The following is a 23,142-nucleotide window of genomic DNA, read 5'->3' on the forward strand; positions in this document are numbered from 1 at the left end:
TCTCTATGAGATTTTTTGTCACGTCTGCATAGGAAGAAGTTTGAGTAACCGTCTATCCGTACGATGTCTCTATTCCTGTCTTTTTATATAGGAAAAAAAGGAAGTAAACACTGTGGAAGCATTATCGTTTTTCTCTTGTATTGTAATTCTCTCTTTTTTTTCTTCTTTTTTTTTTCCTTTTTAATAAACTATCGACATTGAGATCAAACGATAATGAATTGATTTGCATGGTCAGTGATTTGATTCCATGATCTGCAAAAAAAAAAAAAAACGCACATCCGCGTGTTTCCTGTGCTCAGCTGGAATTAGAGACATCATACTTTTCTAAACGTTTTAGAATATAATAGCCTTCCTAAGATGTAAGGGGCGTTCGAAACATGATAAGTTAGAGAGAAATTTAATTTATTGAGCAGCAGCCCGCCCCTAAATACGGACGTGATGTGCGAGTGCAAGCGTATCCTATAGAAATAAGTTTTGTACATAAAGATTCGTTGAGAGCATACTTAGAAAGAATATTACGCTACGTTATCTTCGTAATCGTGGACAAACGAAAAAAGAGAAAAAAACAGGAGAGACAAAAAGAGATAAAAGTGCAACTCATCTTTGAGGCTTAATCTGCGATTAAGCTCTCTGCACAAGTTCTTTTTGATGATCACCTCCAAACATTTCGAAGAAGAAAATAAAAATATAATAAATAATAGAGAATATGATCAAGTGCTGCCAATAATGCCTGTAAACGGTCCCTTGCATTTTATCACTTAAAAGAAAAGAAACAAAAAACAATATTATACGCGCGGTTATTAAAATCAAGAAGAAATGTCTTGGGACGCCAGACATACCAGATGATACAAAGCGAATTGCCTTCTTGTAATTAACAAAAACGTGTTGCCTTCTAACAAAGAAAACATATTAAAGAAAAAAAAATTCTAGCAATTTGTATTTGTAATACCATCGACTTTATCCGGGTACTTAAAGAAAACCTTTAACCCTTATATCATCCCCTATTTGTCAGCATAGAATTTTGTAATTTTTGTCAAGAGAAACATAATAATAATAATAATAATAATAATAATAATAATAATAATGATAATGATAATGATAATGATAATGATAATTATATAATGAAAAAGATAAAAAAAATTGAGAAACGTTTTTGGTACACGAAGACTTTTTTCATATCGCACTTTGCATACACGTATCAGATGAAAAATATGCTTAAAAATAAAAAAAAAATTAATAAAGAGAGAGGAATGAAATACATCAGAGTACAATGAACAAAAAAGCAAGTACCTATAAATAAATAGTACCACTTCTATACATAACATCCACTTATAAACAATGAATGGACACTGCAACAAAAAATCCTATTTTTAGGTAAATTAAATTTACATATACATAACGATTGACTACGATGCAGGATATTTTAACAAATAAGACTTTACTGTAATAGGGATAAATCTATAATTACTTACTTGTAAAATAATACGAAGACACGATGGATTGACGTAAGGAACTCTAATGTAACGTTCTGTGATTCGTTGTTTGTAGGTGAAATTTAATAAAAGATTACTGTATCATAATTATTCATTTATTAATCCCTTACAATTAGAGAAAAATTAAAAAATAAGATTTTATATTATCTATTAAATATAATTAAATATAAAATCATTAAATTTTAATTTTTTGAATGAATATAATTATATTATAATATTATAATAATAATTAATAAAAAGATATATTTTTTAAATCAGATAATAATTTTTTTCAAAATAAAAGAATGAGATAATTTTATCAAAATAGAAGAATGAGATAAAATTAAACTGTAAAAACCGAGTTTTAAAAGTTGCTTATAATGATTACATGATTGTGACGTAATAGTTATATATACTTAAATGGAATTGATAAGATACTCATCTAAAGAAAACATTCCATTGGTCCGCGTATTATTGGTCGACCAATCAGTGACGTAGTTTTAAGAGAAAGTATTTCAGTGCTTGTTACACACGTAGATGATTCCACAGTTAGTATCGAACCTCGAGAAACGATAGTTGTCAAAGCAACGTCAGATTCTGGAGAATTGTGTAAGGTACAAATTGTTTTTACATTATATATCCATATTATATTTTATGTAAATAATTATTTAACTTTTTAATTATAAACGAATATCAAAAGACGAACACGAACGAAATGTTAAAGCTTTAATTATTGATTTCACTATACAGTTAATCTTACCACACCCTGTGGCCATTTTGGACAGTAGAGAGTTGTCTACAAACGTCGAACGATAAGCATTCTTCAAAATGGATCAGATTACACCAAAGGAAGTAAAAATCTTAGAAAATCCGGAAGATATTCAAGAAAGAAGAGAGCAAGTTCTCAGCCGATATGCAAATTTTAAAGCGGAAGCTAGAAATAAGAGAGATAAACTTGAAGACTCCCGTCGCTTTCAAGTATATATTTTTTTATCGTATTTTTTTTATTTTTATTTAACTTTTATTCATCGCGTTATGAACGATTTCACTCGTTTTTAGTATTTTAAGCGAGATGCGGATGAACTTGAAGGATGGATTTTCGAAAAATTGCAAGCTGCTTCAGATGAAAGTTATAAAGATCCCACAAATCTTCAAGCAAAAATACAAAAGCATCAAGCTTTTGAAGCAGAAGTTGCAGCTCATTCTAATGCTATAGTATCATTAGATAATACTGGATCAGAAATGATAGCTCAACATCATTTTGCAAGTGATGTCATTCGTAAGAGATTAGGTAAGATTTCATTGATATTGATGGTATTTACTTAATTTATTGCTCGAAGTTAACAATCAAATTTATTTTATAGCGGATCTTCATCAATTGTGGGAATTATTACTCTCTAGATTAGCAGACAAAGGCCTTAAGTTACAACAAGCTTTGGTACTTGTACAATTTATGCGACATTGTGACGAAGTAATGTTTTGGATTCATGATAAAGAAGCATTTGTGACAACTGATGAATTTGGACATGATTTAGAACATGTTGAAGTTCTGCAAAGAAAATTTGACGAATTCCAAAAAGATATGGCTAGCCAGGAATATAGAGTAACAGAAGTAAATGAATTGGCAGATAAACTTCTTCTAGATGGACATCCTGAACGTGACACTATTTTACGTAGAAAAGAAGAACTCAATGAATCTTGGCAAAGATTAAAACAACTTGCTGTTTTGAGACAAGAAAAACTTTTTGGTGCACATGAAATTCAAAGATTCAATCGAGATGCTGATGAAACAATGGCTTGGATTGCAGAGAAGGATGTTGTCTTATCTTCAGATGATTTTGGACGTGATCTTGCAAGTGTACAAACATTACAAAGGAAGCATGAGGGCATAGAACGTGATTTGGCAGCTTTAGAAGATAAAGTTTATACATTAGGCGCTGAAGCAGATCGTCTCGCGGCTATTCATCAAGCAGATCATTCTAAACAAATTCAAGCTAAACGCGCAGAGATACTACAATCATGGGAGAGTTTAACAGCAAAAGCAAAAGAACGACGTTTGAAGCTTGATGAATCTTATTACTTGCATAGATTTTTAGCCGATTACAGAGATTTAGTTTCTTGGATGAACGACATGCGCGCGATTATTTCAGCAGATGAATTAGCTAAAGATGTAGCTGGTGCAGAAGCTCTTGTTGAAAGACATCAAGAACATAAAGGAGAAATTGATGCTAGAGCCGATAGCTTCGATGCGACTACATTGGCTGGTAACAAGTTATTGGAAAAGAAACATTACGCTGCGGAGGAAGTAACTAGAAAATTAAATTCTCTCGCAGAAGATAAACAATCTCTTTTAAGTCTCTGGGAAAAGAGAAAAATTTTATACGAACAATGCATGGACTTACAATTATTTTATCGAGATACAGAACAAGCGGATGCATGGATGGCGAAACAGGAAGCATTTTTAGCAAACGAAGATTTGGGAGATTCGCTCGACAGCGTAGAAGCTCTTATTAAAAAGCATGAAGATTTTGACAAATCTTTAGCTGCTCAGGAGGAAAAAATAAAAATATTGGATGAATTTGCTGGTAAATTAATAGAAGGAGAACATTATGCAGCAGATGATGTAGCGCAAAGACGTCAATTTTTATTAGAGAGACGCGCCATTCTTCTTGAAAAATCGGCTCAAAGAAGACGTCGCCTAGAGGACGCATACAAATTACAACAATTTGAACGCGATTGTGATGAAACAAAGGGTTGGGTCAATGAAAAACTCAAATTTGCCACTGATGATAGTTATTTAGATCCTACTAATTTAAATGGAAAAGTGCAGAAACATCAAAACTTTGAACAAGAATTAAATGCCAACAGAACTCGTATGGAAGAAATGGTAGCTACTGGACAAGAATTAATCGAAAGTGATCACTATGCCAGCGATAGAATTCGTACTCGTACCGATGAAATCATGTCTCTATGGGAAAGTTTAACTCATGCTACCGAAAAGAAAGGAGCCAAACTGCAAGAAGCCTCCCAACAGCAACAATTTAATCGTACTGTCGAGGATATCGAATTATGGCTCTCAGAGGTAGAAGGACAATTGATGTCTGAAGATTACGGTAAAGATTTAACCAGTGTGCAAAATCTCCAAAAAAAACATGCTCTTTTGGAAGCTGATGTCGCATCTCATTCTGACAGGATCGAAAGCATTGCCCAAGCTGCAGATCAATTTGTGAAATCTGGTCATTTTGATGCAGATAATATCAAAGCTAAACAGGAACAATTACAAGCTCGATATGGAGCTCTTCAACAGCCTATGAGTATTCGTAAACAACGACTTCTCGATTCATTGCAGGTTCAACAATTATTTAGAGATATAGAAGACGAAGAAGCCTGGATTCGTGAGAAAGAACCAGTTGCAGCATCTACCAATCGCGGTCGTGATCTCATTGGTGTACAAAATCTACAGAAAAAGCATCAGGCTGTTCTAGCAGAGATAAATAACCATGAACCACGCGTGGCTGCTGTTTGTCAGGCAGGTGCGTCAATGTTGCAAGAAAGTCATTTCGCCGCCGAAGAAATTAGCCAACGTTTAGCTGCACTGGACGAACATTGGGGACAATTAAAAGAGAAAGCTAGACAACGTAAAAATGACTTAGACGATTCTCTGCAAGCACATCAGTACTTTGCTGATGCTAACGAGGCTGAATCTTGGATGAAGGAGAAGCGACCTATAGTCATGAATGCTGATTATGGAAAAGATGAAGACAGTTCCGAAGCTCTCTTAAAGAAACACGAAGCATTAGTCAGTGATCTGGAAGCGTTTGCAAGTACTATAGCCGCGCTTAGAGATCAAGCTGCCTCTTGCCGTCAACAAGAAACTCCTACTGTTGACATTACTGGCAAAGAATGTGTGGTGGCACTATATGATTATACAGAAAAATCACCAAGAGAAGTTTCCATGAAGAAGGGTGATACTTTGACTCTGTTGAATTCTAACAACAAAGATTGGTGGAAGGTTGAAGTAAATGATCGTCAAGGTTTTGTTCCAGCCGCTTACGTAAAAAGAGTTGAACCTGAAGCAGGATTGAGCGCTTCCCAGCAAAATTTAGCAAGAGAACAAAGTTCTATTGCAGCCAGACAAGCTCAAATCGAAGCTCAATATGATGATCTTCTGAGGCTTGCCCGTGAAAGACAAAACAAGCTTAATGAAACAGCCAAAGCTTATGTACTCGTCAGAGAAGCTGCAGAATTGGCTACTTGGATCAAGGATAAAGAGAATCATGCTCAAGTTCAAGATGTTGGTGAGGATTTGGAACAAGTAGAAGTGATGCAAAAGAAATTCGACGATTTCCAAGCTGACCTTAAAGCCAATGAAGTTCGTCTTGCTGAGATGAACGAGATTGCCGTACAATTAATGAGCCTTGGACAAACGGAAGCAGCTTTAAAAATTCAAACGCAAATACAGGATCTCAATGAAAAATGGACCAGTTTGCAAACCCTTACTGCAGAGCGTGCTAATCAACTCGGCTCTGCTCACGAAGTTCAACGATTCCATCGTGATGTTGATGAGACCAAGGACTGGATTCGTGAAAAAGACGCTGCGCTAAATAACGACGATCTTGGAAAGGATCTGCGCAGTGTACAAGCTTTGCAGCGCAAACATGAAGGATTAGAAAGAGATCTAGCTGCTTTGGGAGATAAAATAAAACAATTAGATGAGACAGCAAATCGCCTGATGCAATCGCATCCTGAAACTGCTGAACAGACTTATGCTAAGCAAAAAGAGATCAACGAAGAGTGGACTCAACTAACGGCAAAAGCTAATAGCAGAAAGGAGAAGTTATTGGATTCTTATGATCTACAACGTTTTCTCAGCGATTACAGAGATTTGATGGCTTGGATAAATTCAATGATGGGTTTAGTCGCTTCAGAGGAACTGGCTTCGGATGTAACCGGTGCAGAAGCTCTCCTCGAACGACATCAGGTAAGTTTGATCGATCAAAAGATAGCTGATACTGAAATGATCAAATGATCACACAGTCGTTCACGAGTCATTCATGAATTATAGAATCACAGAGCAGAGATAGACGCACGATACGGCATACTTCTAGAGGTACTGAAGTGTTGAAAAGAGCATGGAACAAAACTGTGCGACTTTGCCTCTGAATACATTTTATACATTTTTTATAATTAATCACATTTTTTTATGTATATTTTTTTACGTTGCTAAATTTCTTTTCATGAAAAAAAGAACAGATTGACAAATCGATGTTTTAAAATAATGAAGACACCGCCTTATTAACACTTATGGAATATTTTCAAAGCTTTTTATAGTGTAATCGCTGTCTTTTTCGCTTATCGTAGTGTCTATTGTCGAATGGATTGAAACCGTGCAAAATATGCGTGTGAATTTATGGAGGCTCTTATCAATAGTACACATAAATTGATGTAACTTTTATTTCATTTATGTTATAGGAACACCGCATGGAAATCGATGCCAGAGCAGGTACTTTCCAGGCATTCGAACTTTTTGGTCAACAGCTTCTGCAATCCAGTCATTATGCAAGTGTTGAAATTCAAGAAAAACTCGAATCCATGGCAGAAGCACGCCAAGAACTAGAAAAAGCTTGGATCCAACGACGTATGCAATTAGATCAAAATTTAGAGCTACAATTATTCTGTAGAGATTGTGAGCAAGCTGAAAATTGGATGAGCGCACGAGAAGCCTTCTTGAGTAGTGCAGATACTGTCGATAGTAGCGATAATGTGGAGGCTCTAATTAAGAAACACGAAGATTTTGACAAAGCTATCAACGCTCATGAAGAAAAGATTGCTACGTTGCAAACTTTAGCTGATCAACTGATTGCCGCCGAGCATTATGCTGCGAAACCAATTGATGAAAGACGTTGCCAGGTTCTCGATCGTTGGAAACATTTAAAAGATGCTCTTATTGAAAAGCGTTCTAAATTGGGAGAATCTCAAACTCTACAACAATTCTCTCGAGATGCTGATGAAATGGAAAATTGGATCGCTGAAAAACTACAATTGGCTACTGAAGAGAACTATAAAGATCCAGCTAATATTCAATCGAAACATCAAAAACATCAAGCATTTGAGGCCGAATTGGCAGCAAATGCTGATAGAATTCAATCTGTACTAGCCATGGGAGGTAATTTAATTGAGAAACATCAATGTGCTGGTTCTGAAGATGCCGTCCAAAAAAGACTTGCCTCAATTGCCGATCAATGGGAATATCTTACTCAGAAAACTACAGAAAAATCTATGAAACTTAAAGAAGCTAATAAACAGCGCACATATATCGCTGCTGTTAAAGATCTTGATTTTTGGCTTGGTGAAGTGGAAAGTTTACTCACATCTGAAGATGCTGGCAAAGATTTGGCTTCTGTACAAAATTTGATGAAAAAACACCAATTAGTTGAAGCCGATATTCAGGCACATGAAGAAAGAATCAAAGATATGAACGCGCAGGCAGATTCTCTTATTGAAAGTGGACAATTTGATGCAGCTGGTATTCAAGAAAAACGACAAAGTATAAATGAGCGCTACGAGAGAATTCGCAATCTTGCTGCTCATAGACAAGCAAGATTAAATGAAGCAAATACATTGCACCAATTCTTCAGAGATATTGCTGATGAAGAGTCTTGGATCAAGGAGAAAAAATTATTAGTCGGATCAGATGATTATGGTCGTGATCTTACTGGCGTGCAAAACTTAAAGAAGAAACATAAGAGATTGGAGGCAGAGTTAGGTAGCCATGAGCCTGCGATACAAGCTGTTCAAGAAGCGGGAGAAAAATTGATGGATGTTTCTAATCTGGGAGTACCTGAAATTGAGCAACGTTTGAAACTTCTCAACCAAGCATGGGCTGAATTGAAACAACTGGCTGCTAATAGAGGACAAAAACTAGATGAGTCTCTAACTTATCAACAATTTTTGGCTAAAGTCGAAGAAGAAGAAGCTTGGATCACGGAAAAACAACAATTGTTATCAGTTGAAGATTATGGTGACACCATGGCTGCTGTACAAGGCTTATTGAAAAAACACGATGCCTTTGAAACTGATTTCGCAGCTCATGGTGAACGTTGCAAAGATATCTGTGAAGCTGGAGAAGCTTTGATTAAAGCTGGAAATCATCGTGCAGATGCAATAGGACAAAGATGTGCCCAGCTTCGTAATAAATTAGAACAACTTGGTGCTCTTGCAGCCAGAAGGAAGACTCGACTTAATGATAATTCGGCATATTTACAATTTATGTGGAAAGCAGATGTAGTTGAATCTTGGATTGCTGATAAGGAAACTCATGTACGTTCAGAAGAATTCGGAAGAGATTTGTCTACCGTACAGACGTTATTAACTAAACAAGAAACCTTTGACGCGGGATTACATGCCTTTGAACACGAGGGAATTCAGAATATTACTTCTTTGAAAGAAATGCTAGTCGATTCTGGACACGATCAGACACCTAGTATTCAGAAACGTCATGCAGATGTTATTGCTCGCTGGCAGAAGCTTTTAGCTGATTCTGATGCAAGAAAGCAACGTTTGCTAAGAATGCAAGATCAATTCAGACAAATTGAAGAATTGTATTTAACATTTGCCAAAAAAGCATCTGCTTTCAATTCATGGTTTGAAAACGCAGAAGAAGATTTAACCGATCCTGTACGATGTAATAGTATTGAAGAAATTCGAGCTCTTAGAGAAGCACATGCACAATTTCAAGCAAGTTTATCTTCAGCAGAGGCAGATTTTGAAGCTTTGGCAGCTCTTGATAGGCAAATCAAAAGTTTTAATGTTGGTCCTAATCCGTACACATGGTTCACAATGGAAGCTTTAGAAGACACTTGGCGCAATTTGCAAAAAATAATTAAAGAACGTGATGTAGAGCTTGCAAAAGAAGCTCAACGGCAAGAAGAAAATGACAAATTGCGTAAAGAATTTGCTAAACATGCTAACGCATTCCATCAGTGGCTAGCGGAGACAAGAACATCTATGATGGAAGGATCAGGATCGTTAGAACAACAATTAGAAGCAACAAAGAGAAAAACTCAAGAAGTTCGTGCACGTCGTCAAGATTTGAAGAAAATCGAAGATTTGGGAGCAATTTTGGAAGAACATTTAATATTGGACAATCGTTATACGGAACATAGTACCGTAGGATTGGCACAACAGTGGGATCAATTAGATCAATTGGGAATGCGTATGCAACACAACTTAGAACAACAAATACAAGCACGTAATCAATCTGGTGTTTCTGAAGATGCCCTTAAAGAATTCTCAATGATGTTTAAACACTTTGATAAGGATAAGAGTGGTCGTTTAAATCATCAAGAATTCAAGTCATGTTTGAGAGCTCTTGGTTATGATTTACCAATGGTAGAAGAAGGCCAACCTGATCCAGAATTTGAAAACATCCTTGGTATATTTAAAAAATAATTATGAAATATAGATATATTTATATATAAATTTATAATGTTGTACTGTATAATATAAAATTTTTATTTTTCAGATGTTGTTGATCCAAATAGAGATGGTTATGTATCATTGCAAGAATATATGGCATTTATGATCAGTAAGGAAACAGAAAATGTACAAAGTTCTGAGGAAATAGAAAATGCTTTCCGTGCTATTACTGCTGCAGATCGGCCATATGTTACGAAAGAAGAATTATATGCTGTAAGTATAAAAAATAATTTTTAAATATATAATTATTAATTTATTCTTATCTTTTTCCTATTAACAATATATTATGTATATGTTTAGAATCTTACCAAGGAGATGGCTGATTATTGTGTTGCTCGCATGAAACCTTATGTCGATCCAAAAACGGAACGACCAATCACAGGAGCATTGGATTATATTGAATTTACTCGCACTCTTTTCCAGAATTAATTGTAGTTACATAAATTATTCCTTTTTTATTATAACAATTAAATTATAGAATGTTACAGTTAAACTATTGAATGCTTACTTATTTCATTAAACACCTCACACTTCAATACTATATATACATATATATATATATATATATGTAACCAATCATTTATCTTAAATTTATTTACAGCGCACTTTATACTGTTTTGTATGTAACATATTTGCTATTAATGAAAAATCATGAAAAATAAATTATATGCATTATATATAATGATTTACATATGTATTTTACAGTATGAAATAATTTAAAAAATTTTTTTTTAACAAAATTTTATTGAGATTATGTAAAATTAAAAACTATATTTAAATATATATAGTAAAACTTAAATAAGAAAAAATAAAATAGAATTATATTCTTTTTAATAATTCGTAATAATACGCTATCTACTTGTTTGTTTATTAGATCTTGGTAAAAATCTATTTAATATTCCATAATCTTTTTGAGATTTTTCTACTTTCTTTATATTTGATTCAATATTTGCTTGGCGAAGTATATTAATAGTTTCCTAAAAAAAAAGTAATATTTTTTAATATTTATAATATATATGTATCAAAAAAAAAAAAAATTATTTACCCTTCGATTTAAATCTTTTAGAATCTTTTTAGTCTTAATTACTTTAGCTGTTCCGCCTTTACCTTTAGCCTTCGTTCTACGAGGTTTGAAATCTATCTCTTTTGGTTTAAGATACTATAAGCATAATATGATATAGAGTTTTTTAATTATTTTTTTTTAATTATTATAAAAAAGAAAATTAATTTAATTTATTAAATACTCACCAAAAGATTCTTTTTAGCTTCTATTTTATCTTTTAAGGTGGGTACATCTACTTCTGTAATAGCAATTGGATCCAAACATATTAATTCTGGTTGAATCTTATCTAATAGAGCTTTTATTTCAGCTTCGCGTCTCTGAATTTTAGTTTGGAATGGATTATTTTCAAGAGCATCAAAGTTAGCTTCTCCACTTCCTGGTACTAAAAGAGAAGAAACTCCTCTCAATGTACCAATACCTAAAATATCTTCATATGGACAAAATTGCATACTTGTCACAGTCCATTCAGCTCTATGACGTAAGTAAGGTTTTATTTCATTGGCCAATGATCTAATAATAGAAATTATATTTATATGCATAAATTATAAATTATTATTAAATTAATATATTATTAATATAATATAATAAATTAATATATATATATATATATATATAAATTATAATTATAATTTACCGATAAACTTCTACAACATTTCCCATAGCTAATGCTAATTGACCACATTGACTATAAGATAAATGTTGAACTGGAGCCCGTACACGATAATTATGCACTGGACCTGCTAATTGTCTAATATCCCATATTTTTACAAATTTATCTTGGCAACTAGTTGCCATATAAGTTCCATAAGGATGAACTGCACAAGCAGCTACTGCTTGAGTATGACATAACATTTTTACCAAAGGATCTTTACTATTTGGAGACCACATTGAAACTATACCTTTTGAGTCACCCACACAAAGTAATGCATTACTAGGATTTTGTGTCATTACCTATAAAATAATTGATAATTTTTTACATTAATTATATTATATTAACTAAATAGTAAATAATATAAATAATAATAAGTAAAAAATTATAAACTATATTTAAACTTACTGCTATTTTTCCTAATTTGGAATTAAAAGAGTTTACAAATTTTCCAATGGAAATATCTAACCATGCCAAGTAACCATCTCTAGATCCACTGGCAAGTAAAAAATGATAAGGCAAAAATTCTAATTTATTAATTTTGTTCATTAATTTTAAACAATGAAGTTCAATTCCTTGATTGTCATAAATAAATACCCATTCTTTTTGTGCTACTGCAAACATTGTTTCTATATGAAGCCATGATACATCATGTACTGATTCCATTACATTTATTTCACAAGCTAATTTTTTTGTGATCCAATCTAAAGCAGCTACATGACCTTTCTTCCCACCTAATACTAAATGTCTACCATTTCTTGTATATTTTATATAATACGGTCCAAAATCTAAATTTAATGTAAAATGTTTAGCAGCACTTGTTATATCTGCATTATCTGCAATTTGTTTTTGATTATATTGTACTGTTATTTCTCCAGCATCAGCTTCCAAACAACCATAATCTTCTGTCAAAAGTAATTCAGTACGAGCAGTATCTTTTACTGTTATTTCAAAATTTTTCTCCTTTCTTTTTAATTTTTGTTTTATTACTTTATTTCTGATTTTAGATGATCCTGATTTTAAATCAATTCCATCACCTTTACTATATTTTGCTAATTTTTCTGGATCAATTGATACTTGATTACGATATCTATGATCTGTAAATATTATTTATAATTATTTTTAAAATATAATCATATAAAATAAAATTATATCAATGAATAAACAATACATATATGTAAATAAATTATGTGTATAAGTACTTGTGGATTTCATTCTTCTCATAGATTTCATTGTTTTTTTAACTTGCATTGTTTCTGTAGGTCTCGTTATTTTTGTAGATTTCATTGTTCTTGATAATTAAAACAACAATTATATTTGATAATTAAAACAATTATTTTTTTTATTATATTAAAATTTAAATTCTACTCTTTGTCATAATTTTAATCGATCACCACGCGTAAATTTATAAGACGCCATATTTATTTAAAGCAACGTTTACAGAATGAACGAATTAATGAATAATTTCTATCAATGATTTTTTTCTTTATTAAATCTTAGATATTCATTTCATTAAATCTTTCTTCAATGAAAACCATAAAAAGATCAATATATAAATATATAATATCATTATATTTTATCAATATATAAATATTTTGTAAATAATCTATCAAAAAATGATATTTCCAAATGTTCAAATCTATTTATAATCTTATTTTATTTACATTTATTTATTTTATTTTTTTGTATTTATATTTATTTATAATTTTATTGAAATTTAGTTTCAGTTTCAATTATCATTAATATTGCAATTTTATTTCGAATTGAATCGATAATGTTGAAAATAGTAGAGTTTTTTTAGTATAAAATATGAAGTGCATTGAATATTATATCTATTTTGTATTTTATCTGTGTTAAAAATAATTCAGTGATATACAAGAATATAAGATAGAAAATTCCATAAGATGGTAGATCTATTTTATAATCTTATTCGTGCTCAATATAAAAACATGAGAAATAATATATAGTTCAATCTTAATCTATATACATAATCAAAGGTTGTACAACTGTTGTTACTTTTGTATACTTCAAATTTAACCTGCCAAGAATCCGGCAAATTTATTTTCAAACGTAATTGTTTATATAAAGATTATTATAAAGTAATTAAACATGAAAACTGCACCTGATCCAAAAGATATACAGGTATTACATGTTACTTTTTAAAAATATAATTGTATTAATATTTGCTTTCTAGCCTATAAAAACTTTTCTTAAAATTTTTAGATCATGTATTTATATAATACGTCATTCTTTTAAAAATAAAAAAATATATATGTACATTCATATATATTATTTTGTTATATTTCTGTTATATACATCTTATTGTAATTTTTCAGGAATTTCAATTTAAACAGTCAAATACTTCCCAAGTTTTAGATGCATTTACATCCATACCAACTGCATGCAGTTTATTGGTTACAGATAAGAAAAGGGGATTGTTATATGTAGGTCAAAATAATAAAATAATTATGTTAAAACCAGGAGAAGATAATGACCCAGAGTGGAAAGTAGAATTTAATATACCTGTAGCTGTGTCTAAATTAACACTTAATTGTGATTGTTCCTATTTAGCTGTGGCAGCACATGGATCTATAATTTTAATTTATGATGCACAAGCACTTACAAAAAATGTATGTCTAAATTAATATGAAATTCTTTTTTTTTTGATATTTTTAAAGAATTTTATAATCATATCTTTTTTTCCAGAATTTACAATTATTACATAAAGTTAAAGTTTCTACATCAAATGGAGATATATTTGTGAATGATCTACGATGGAATCCTGCTATATCAGGAATGTTATGTACAATAGCTAGTGATTATACAATTGGTAGTTTTAAAATAAAAGAAAAAAAAAAGGAAATTGAATCAAAAGTTTTAGAGAAATTTAATGATGATGGTTTACATGCTTTATGTGCAGCATGGAGTCCTAAGGGGAAACAAATTGTTGTGGGTTGTAAAAATGGTAATATAGTACAATTTAAACCTGATTTAAAAGTAGCTAGAACAATTTCTGGTCCAAACCCATATATTGGAGAAGTTGTTAGTATTTTATGGATCAGTAATTATCAGTTTTGTGCTGCTTATTTGGGTAATGAACAAGGGATTAATGTTCTTATAATTGATGCTCCCAAAGGTGAAGCAAATGCTATTTTTACTTGTTATGAAGATATTACTTATGGAGTAACAGATGCAGAAGGAGAAGGAACAATTCCACGTTATTATTTTGATCATGTGCCAGAATGGGGTTTAATTATTGCTGCTAGCAGTAATAGTAGTGAAGTAGCTGTATTAGGATCTACAGATAAAGGAATTACTTGGAATCAATGGCAATTGGTAGATAGTGGCAGAGCTGAACTACCATTGATTCATACTACAGAAAGCTATCCAGTGGGTTTAGCTATTGACAAATCTGCAGTTAGAAAATTACCATGGGGAGCAGATTCTACTTTACCTCATCCAGTTCCTATACTTCATATTCTTGCAACATCTGGACAATTATGTAGTTTTCATATGGTGAATCTGACCCCTAATTGTCCTCCAATTAATTGTCCACCTACAGAAATTATTGGAACTCCACCACAAATACAAACAGGATTTGAAACATCTTTTATTATGAATGGTCTAGCAACTAGTACACCACTTTCTAAACAACCAGAAAATGTTTCTGAACGTTCAAAATCTATTTCTTCAGGAAATATTTTCAATAAATTTGGTCAAGGAAGTAATTTTGTTGTACAACCTTCAACTGAAAAACTAAAACAAGAACAAAAATCTGAACATACAAACATAGGAATAAAATTATTAGAACCAGCTAAAGAAATTCAACCTCAAGAAATTGATAAATTGGATGTTAAATTAACGTCAGTTAAAGAAATAATTATGCAAGAACCTATGCAAGAATCTAATTCATCTGCAGATTATTTTGCTTATCGTGCTTATATAGAAGAACGTAATTTGTTTGAAAAGGAATTATGTAATAGATTAGAACCACAAACGTGGGAATGTGGTACAGAAGAAGAACGTCAAAAACTTGTAGATACAATTACTATAATAGATCAATTTCTGCGAGAATTGAAAAAAACAACAAATAGCTTGTCTAGTGACATTGCATATTTAAAAGCATTGTTATTACAATCATTTGCTTGGGTTGAGGAAACAAAATCAAAAAAAAATGCAGCAACTAATGATATTACTACTAGAAATTGTGGAGATAGTAATAAAATATTTGATTTACAAAAACTTTATTATTATACTCAAACACAACTTACTCAAGCTACTAAAATCTTAGATTTAGAATGGTCAGATCATAAATATCAAGAAATGTCACGTATGAAAATTCCTCATTTGGAATTCATTTACCAAAATCTCATATTACATAATAAAATTATTCAAGAAGAAAAAAGCAAAATAGAACAACTTAAAAATAAATGGAAATCAAATATTTGTAGTAATAGTATTTTTGGGTTAAATCGTTCATTATCTAATTTAAATATCACATCACCAAAATCTTTGAATACTCTTTCAAGAAATACAGGAATTATAGAAGCGCGATGTAAAGCAATTGCTTCTAGAACTTTGAGTTTCACTCCAGAAAAACAAATTAAATTAAGAAAACATTTGTCTATTTCTACTCCAAGGATAATAAAACCTGTTAATCCTTCTCCTAGTCAAGAGAAAATATTGCTTCGTTTAGAAGCAACTTTATCCTCTTTAAATTCTCTCAATATTACAAATGTTAATATTCAAAACAAAATGGAACAATCTACTTCCAAACAAAATTCAATTATCAAGAAACAAAGTATTGAAAATACAAATCAACAAAGTCCGTTAGCATCCTTAAATAGTATTGTAGCAAGAATTGGTACAAGTGAAACTAATGCATCAACACAAAATAAAATGCAAAGCAAACCTAACTTTGGTATTACTTTTCCATCTATAATTGGAAATAAAACAGAAAAAATATCTAGTACTTTACCAATTACTACAATATCTCAAAATACTAAACCAAAACAAGATACTATTATATTCAATCAAAGCAATGTTTCTCCTCATATTTCATCTAATATAATAAAATCTTTACCTAAGGTTGATACTATTACATCTGATATATCAACACAAAAATCAGAAGAAATTGCTGCACAGAATTCAGTATGGTTCAAAGTAGAAAATAATTTACTTAATAATACTTCATTAAAAGATTCATTATCACCAGAAATTTCATCAGAGAAGATACAAACAACTACTGTTATTCCAAATACTGGAATAACAACACAATTAACAACAATAACAAAAACTAAATCAATATCTACATTTAGTTTTGCTACTCCAATTACCTCTACATCAATAAAAAGTACTACACAAAATACATTTGCTATATCTCAAACAACAAGTGCACAAACATTTTCTTTTGCTTCAAAACCTTCAAATATTACTACTTCATTTAATTTAAAAATGATGCCATCAACGACGACATCTCAAACGCAAGATTCGTTAAGTTTAGCAGGATCATTTGCTGGTTTGCAAACGACTAATCAAATATCTAATGTTTCTAATAGTTCTAATGTCGATGGAAAATATAACTATAAATCTACATTTGGAACACCTGGCTTTCAGATATTATTAGGGCAAACATCAAGCGAAAATCAGATTTCTGTAAAACTCGTAACTGGAGCTTCTCTTAAGGAAACAGTTACAACTACACCTTCTGTGACAATTGAAGAAATACCTTCTTCTGAATCAAAAACTTCAACAAGTTCTATTCAAGGTTTATCTACATCTTCTGCTACTCCTTTATTTAGTAGTCAAACAAATACATCAAATATTTCTATATTTGGAGGAATTTCGAATTCTAATGCAACTATAACTACATGTACTATCACAACAACTACTCCAACTACACAAACAACAAGTACTTCATCTATGCCATTATTTGGCGATTTCATTCCAGCATCAAGTACTACAGCAAGTACAATAACAACTTCTGATACAATATCTCCTTTTCAAAGTTCTTTATCAAAATCTTTTGAGAAAGCTACCATTAATTTACCTACAACAAATCTCACCAATACTGCTACTACTACTTCTTCTACACTTACATTTGGAAATATAACAACTTCAGTTGCTTCAGTTTTTCAACCTTCTCTTACAATGAATTCTCAATTTCCAAGTACACCAGTAGTTTCTTCAACACCTACTACTTCTGAAAAACCTGTTTTTAAACCTTTTGAAACTTCTGCGGATGCATTTATGTTTCGTAAAGCACCTATGACAACCGTTTCAATCTTTAGCGGAAATACCAATTCGATTTTCGGTGGAAATACTCAAGCAACATCTTCTCCAACTTCTATTTTCGGAGGAAATGCATCCACGATAAATACATTTGGATCGCCTCAAATGTCTATATTTGATAATAATGCCCAAAAATCTGATTCAATATTTGGTTCGACATCAAATACGGGTTCTACATCTTTCTTTGGAAGTACAGCAAATAATGTTACTCCAGCATTACCATCATCTGGATCTACATCTGTATTTAGTGGTGTTACAGCTAATACATCGCCAATGGGAGTAGAACAATCTGTATTAGGTGCACAACCTGCCTTTGGGCAAGCACCTTCATTTAATACCAAACCAATATTTGGATCACCACCAACATTTGGAGCTCCAAAACCAATTTTTGGTGGTGGTTTTGGATCAACCACATTTGGAGTTACTTCTCCAAGTAAGTATATTATATATATTATTATATTTTATTATATTTATATTTTTTTATATATATAACAAATGTAGTAAATATATGTAACAAAATTTAATTATAAAAATATAAAAATAAAATTATAAAAAAATATTATTAAATAGCATTTGGAAGTCCACCTACCTTGGGAGGAAGCCCTGCTCCAATTGATAACAATATGCCAAAAGTTTTTGGAAATGTAAATGGTAGTAGTACATTTGAATCTTTGGCAAATCAATCTGGTGGATTGAGTTTCAGTAGTTTAGCACAAAAAAGTGCAGATACACCAAAATCTCCAGTATTCACTAGGTAAGTTTAAGTTGAATTTTTTATTTAAATTTTTAAAATAATATAATTAAAAATGTTTAATATATTTTTTGTTGCAGTGGAAGCTCTTTTTCCACTTGGCGGTAGTTAATAAACATTCAAGATATATCATATTTTAAGACACGTTATTTTTATAAAAAAGAAATAAAATTTTTGTGTCCTCCTCTCAATCTTTTTAAATTATGTATTTATGATTATTTTTTATAAATAGATTGAACATTATTAGTTTTAAAATATTGTTGAAATTTGTATTATAAAAAATGATTTAGAATATTTCAAACTTACAATAAAAATATATTTACAATTAATAATATTATTATTATATAATTATTATTATATAAATTTACAATTAATAATATTTTTTAAGATAAGTAAAAAATTTCATTAATTTTCATAAAAATCTTTAATTAATTAAAAAGATTAAAATTTTTATATTTTCTTTTCTTTTTCTTCTGCAAATTATTTTTCTTTTATTAATAAATTATCATAATTTTTGAAGTTCTTACATTTTCTAATGTATCTTTCAATTAACAGAAATTATATATTTCATTGCAAGGATTTTTAAAAGAGATAATAATGATAATAATATGAAAATAAAAAGCAAAAAGAATTAAAGTCTCATCTTAAAAAAAAGTACCTCATCTTTGAATCATTGTGCATAAAAGATTTATAAAAATAAAAATCTAGTCAAATCTATAAATCATTGATTTATTTAACATAAGTAAAATTTTTTAAAATATTTTTGTGTTTTTATATTATCTTAAAGTTCGGAAATTCACAAAATATTTCAAGGTAACAAATATTATTGAGATTTATAAAATATACTTAGATACCTCGTTTTATAGGTTTTGGTGCAATTGAAACTTTAGTTGGTTTACAAAGATCTATAACACATGGATCATCAAGGGGAGAATGTGTACATACAGCTGAAGATGGTACAAGAAGTGCAAGAGATATTTCTACATTACAAGCTTCCATCCAAACTTGATGAGATAATAGAACTGTAGTTTTCAATCTAAAGTCATTTTGTTCTATATTTTGTAATCGTAAATCTGATTGACGCGGTAATAATAATTGTACTTGTTGATCAGGATGCCTCAATTTAATGCGTAATATATTAGGATCTCGCAAATTTAATATTTTTGCTGTTAATGGAATTCCTAATAGAAGACCTCCTGTAAATTTCAATGCAGCATCTGCATCGCCTCTAGGTTCTTCTATAATTGCTCTACAAAATCGAGTAGATACTGATGGTCTAGGAAGACGTTCTTCTCCTTGTGCCGCTGGTGTTAAAAGTAATGGTAAAAGCATTCGTGTTAGAGAACCCGGTTTTACATCAGCTAAAGTTGGAATTTGATGTACAAGAGCTCTAGAAAAGGATGGCAATTTTGTAGTATCTTGAGGTAGAGTATCAGTTTCAGATAAAAAATGACGTGCAAGTGGAAGAGCACTTCTTCCTGTTACACTTCTTGTTACTCGAATTAATTCTACAGCTAATGCTTTTAACCATACATCATTGGCTAATATGATTTCGTTTTCACCTAATCCACTGAATAATCGTTGTAATCTATAACATTTATATAAATTACTGATAAATAAGTTTTTATATATAGATATAATAAATATAAATATATTTAAACATACTTTTGAGTATTTTGAAGAAGAACTGAAACATTAGTAGTTGTGTTTGGCAATGGACTTGCCGATACCGAATTTGTTGATGATATTGAAAATTCTTTTAATACTGATTTCAAAAGTAGCAAACATTTTATATATAAAACAGTAAAACGTGCGGCTCCTTCCATACGATGATCCATTTCTGCTAAACGATCTAAGTCAACAGCTGCAGCTTCTAAGAGTTGCGTATGAACTCTACCACCAGGTCTTGCATTTTCTACACCAGTAACTACTTTTTCTAGGAATTCTTTTCCACGTTCAGTTTCCTCATCAATTTTATCCTCTTTTCCAAAGTCTGGTCCGCTCGTTATGGTTGGTCGTAATCGAGGAACTAAATGTGGCATAGTATCGCGCAAATAATGATAATGTTTAGATGCATGCTCTGTAAAAAGAGCATGCATGCTTGGACAATGTAATGCAGCATTGAAAATCAAAACTAATACACTTGCATCTATATTTGTAGTTAAGAATATTAAAAATAATGCAAATTATATTTTATAAAGAAAACTATTAAAAGGATACAAGAAGGTTCATCAACGTCTGGCTCTGGTGTATCAAAGAATGGATGTCGTCCAAGAAGTTGAGGTACTAAAGGCAATGTTAAATATGGATGTGATGCTCCTAATGCTGCTAAACAATTTCTAATACTTTCTTTATCTTGTGGATAGCGACTTAAATTATCGAGTAAACGATTTACACACATATGAAGGCAATTTCTTGTAGCAAGCCGACTAGCCGCCAGAGTAGCATGTAAACCTTCTCGTACTTCACCTGAAAAGTCTTCCAATGCTCCTAAGATTGTTTCTAACTGATCCTCGCGAAGCGTTACGCTTGCAGATATTTTCCTTAATGATTCAATAGCTCTTAATCGAACATCTTGAATTTCATCATTAAACATATCAACCATAAAATCCAATGAAATTCTAGCTATATTTGGTTGTTCTAAGGATAAAGTGCAAAGTGCTTCAACTGCAGCTGTTCTTACCTGAATAAATTTATTTATTTCAATTACTTAAAATATAAATTATATTATAAAAAAATAAATAATAATAATACCTCTAAGAATTCATCTTCCAAACCATGAATAAATGCTCCACATGATCCGCTTTTTTCTTCTACTTCTGGTCTATCTGCTTCTACAACTTTTTGTTTTTTATCCAATGCTTGTTCTATATATCGTTTTGATACACCTTTCATTGTCCCTAAAAGAGACATTGCTGAAGCTCGAACTCTTGGTGATAAATCACCCATAAGACTACAAATTTGGGAAAATGCACAATCTACCATACGTATATCTTCTCCATCTGATCCTACAATAATACTATAAAATAATAAGATATGAATATGATAATTAACAACAAAAATAATAATTAAAAAGTTATCAATTATTGCTTACTTTTCAGGATATTCTCTACCTAAAAGCCATATTAGTTTAAGAACAGTTCTACGAACTATTTCATAATCATCTCTAAGTGCAGTGCAAGCTTCTCCAAAAAAAGTTGCTGGTAATCTACAACTTCTATAAGAATGAAGTTCAGCCATTGTCTCAAATGCTTGTGCACGTACTCTTGGATCTTGAGAGTGTGCATAATTGCTGACAAGTGCTAAAGTATCATCAGTAGCATTTGCTGTTAAATATCTTCCAATGATAGAAAGACAACGTGTCTGTACACCATGCCAAGTATCAGGTAAATGATCACGAGCAATCTTCAATACAAGACTTCTAAAATTGAATGAATTGATTATCTTATATTCTATGTATTTTAATAATATAAAATATGAAATAATGATAATTTCTTTATAATATATAATTTTTTATTATATTACAATATATAAAATATATAAAAGTATATAATACCTATGATAATCTCCCAGTTTTAATAATGTTGCTAAACCTTGACTTTTTACTCTATGGGATTCTTCATTTTTTAAAAGTTCAGCTGTTTCAGTAACAATTCTTGTCTTCTCTAATGAATCATTTGTTACTTCTCCTAATTCTGCAAATATCCATAATATTTTAGCACGAACTGCAGCTTCTGTTTCTATAGTAAATCTTTCTGATAATTTTTTTACTACAGAAGGAACATCTTCTGAAGAGATATATGCAATTGTATCAGATATACGAACAAGAAGTTGTAAAGCATCATTGCCACATTTACATTTTTCAAGACATTCAATATAAGCTAATGCTGAACTTCCTTCTGTTCCATTTTTACTACCTGAATTTGATATAAGCCGCAATGTTCTTAATCTTTTTAATGGTGGTTCATTTACAACCTATAAAATATACATTTAAATAAAATTTTTCTATTAAATTTTTTTTGAACAAGAGATTTAATTACCTGACTCTGATTAAATTCTGCTAAAACTCTTTTCTTCATTAATGCTGCCATTTTTAAAATATTCTATATTTATTTGTAAATATAAAATATATAATTATAGCTATATTATAATATATATGCATCTATAAAGATTACATTTATATTTTGTATTATTTTATATTATAAGAAATAAAAATATTAATAACTTCTTATTTGATATTAGAAATACATATTTACATAAATTTTATATATAACTTAAATAATATAATATGGACAAAAAATATTTTGTTCTAAAGACAAAATTACGAGGTTACACTATCAGCTGATTATGTTATTCAATTCAACTATATTTTTAATATCGAAATATATATAATTGAATAGTTTATTTCATATCAATTTTTATCAAAAAAAAATTAATA

At 30.7% G+C, this 23,142-nt stretch overlaps 4 protein-coding genes across 8 annotated transcripts; 2 read left to right on the forward strand and 2 right to left on the reverse strand.

Moving 5' to 3' along the window:
* The first annotated feature begins 2,015 nt into the window (after positions 1–2,015).
* On the forward strand, positions 2,016–10,443 carry alpha-Spec (alpha spectrin). 3 transcript variants are annotated; one of them, XM_031920053.2, is made up of 8 exons: positions 2,016–2,086; positions 2,223–2,450; positions 2,532–2,763; positions 2,837–6,453; positions 6,538–6,582; positions 6,945–9,906; positions 9,997–10,163; positions 10,251–10,443. In XM_031920053.2, the coding sequence occupies exons 2-8, from the start codon at positions 2,301–2,303 to the stop codon at positions 10,377–10,379; spliced, it is 7,302 nt and encodes a 2,433-aa protein (XP_031775913.2). In that variant the 5' UTR covers positions 2,016–2,086; positions 2,223–2,300; the 3' UTR covers positions 10,380–10,443. The 3 variants fall into 3 exon arrangements, with proteins under 3 accessions (XP_031775913.2, XP_086769942.1, XP_086769941.1); XM_086913815.1 differs by having other exon boundaries at positions 2,020–2,081; XM_086913816.1 differs by lacking the exon at positions 6,538–6,582.
* Positions 10,380–13,108, reverse strand: LOC100870846 (WD repeat-containing protein 46). The gene is made up of 6 exons (XM_003698620.4): positions 12,865–13,108; positions 12,071–12,759; positions 11,648–11,964; positions 11,199–11,523; positions 10,996–11,109; positions 10,380–10,927 (listed from the first exon to the last, which is right to left on the reverse strand). Exons 1-6 carry the CDS (start codon positions 12,947–12,949, stop codon positions 10,802–10,804), a joined length of 1,656 nt encoding a protein of 551 aa, XP_003698668.3. The 5' UTR covers positions 12,950–13,108; the 3' UTR covers positions 10,380–10,801.
* On the forward strand, positions 13,065–19,033 carry Nup214 (nuclear pore complex protein Nup214). Of its 2 annotated transcripts, XM_086913817.1 has the most exons (6): positions 13,636–13,804; positions 13,999–14,164; positions 14,233–14,292; positions 14,369–18,386; positions 18,524–18,707; positions 18,785–19,033. In XM_086913817.1, exons 2-6 carry the CDS (start codon positions 14,153–14,155, stop codon positions 18,810–18,812), a joined length of 4,302 nt encoding a protein of 1,433 aa, XP_086769943.1. In that variant the 5' UTR covers positions 13,636–13,804; positions 13,999–14,152; the 3' UTR covers positions 18,813–19,033. The 2 variants fall into 2 exon arrangements, with proteins under 2 accessions (XP_012349160.2, XP_086769943.1); XM_012493706.2 differs by having other exon boundaries at positions 13,065–13,804; positions 13,999–14,292.
* A 379-nt stretch (positions 19,034–19,412) lies between these two features.
* On the reverse strand, positions 19,413–23,062 carry IntS4 (integrator complex subunit 4). 2 transcript variants are annotated; one of them, XM_086913818.1, is made up of 8 exons: positions 22,745–22,807; positions 22,622–22,679; positions 22,261–22,399; positions 21,799–22,125; positions 21,459–21,723; positions 20,925–21,387; positions 20,370–20,853; positions 19,413–20,292 (listed from the first exon to the last, which is right to left on the reverse strand). In XM_086913818.1, exons 1-8 carry the CDS (start codon positions 22,793–22,795, stop codon positions 19,551–19,553), a joined length of 2,529 nt encoding a protein of 842 aa, XP_086769944.1. In that variant the 5' UTR covers positions 22,796–22,807; the 3' UTR covers positions 19,413–19,550. The 2 variants fall into 2 exon arrangements, with proteins under 2 accessions (XP_086769944.1, XP_003698664.2); XM_003698616.4 differs by having other exon boundaries at positions 22,261–22,679; positions 22,745–23,062.
* Positions 23,063–23,142: the final 80 nt, after the last annotated feature.

Source organism: Apis florea, unplaced genomic scaffold (genome assembly GCF_048593485.1).
Source record: "Apis florea isolate Af1SG1 unplaced genomic scaffold, ASM4859348v1 contig_3517_pilon, whole genome shotgun sequence".
NCBI lineage: Eukaryota > Metazoa > Arthropoda > Insecta > Hymenoptera > Apidae > Apis > Apis florea.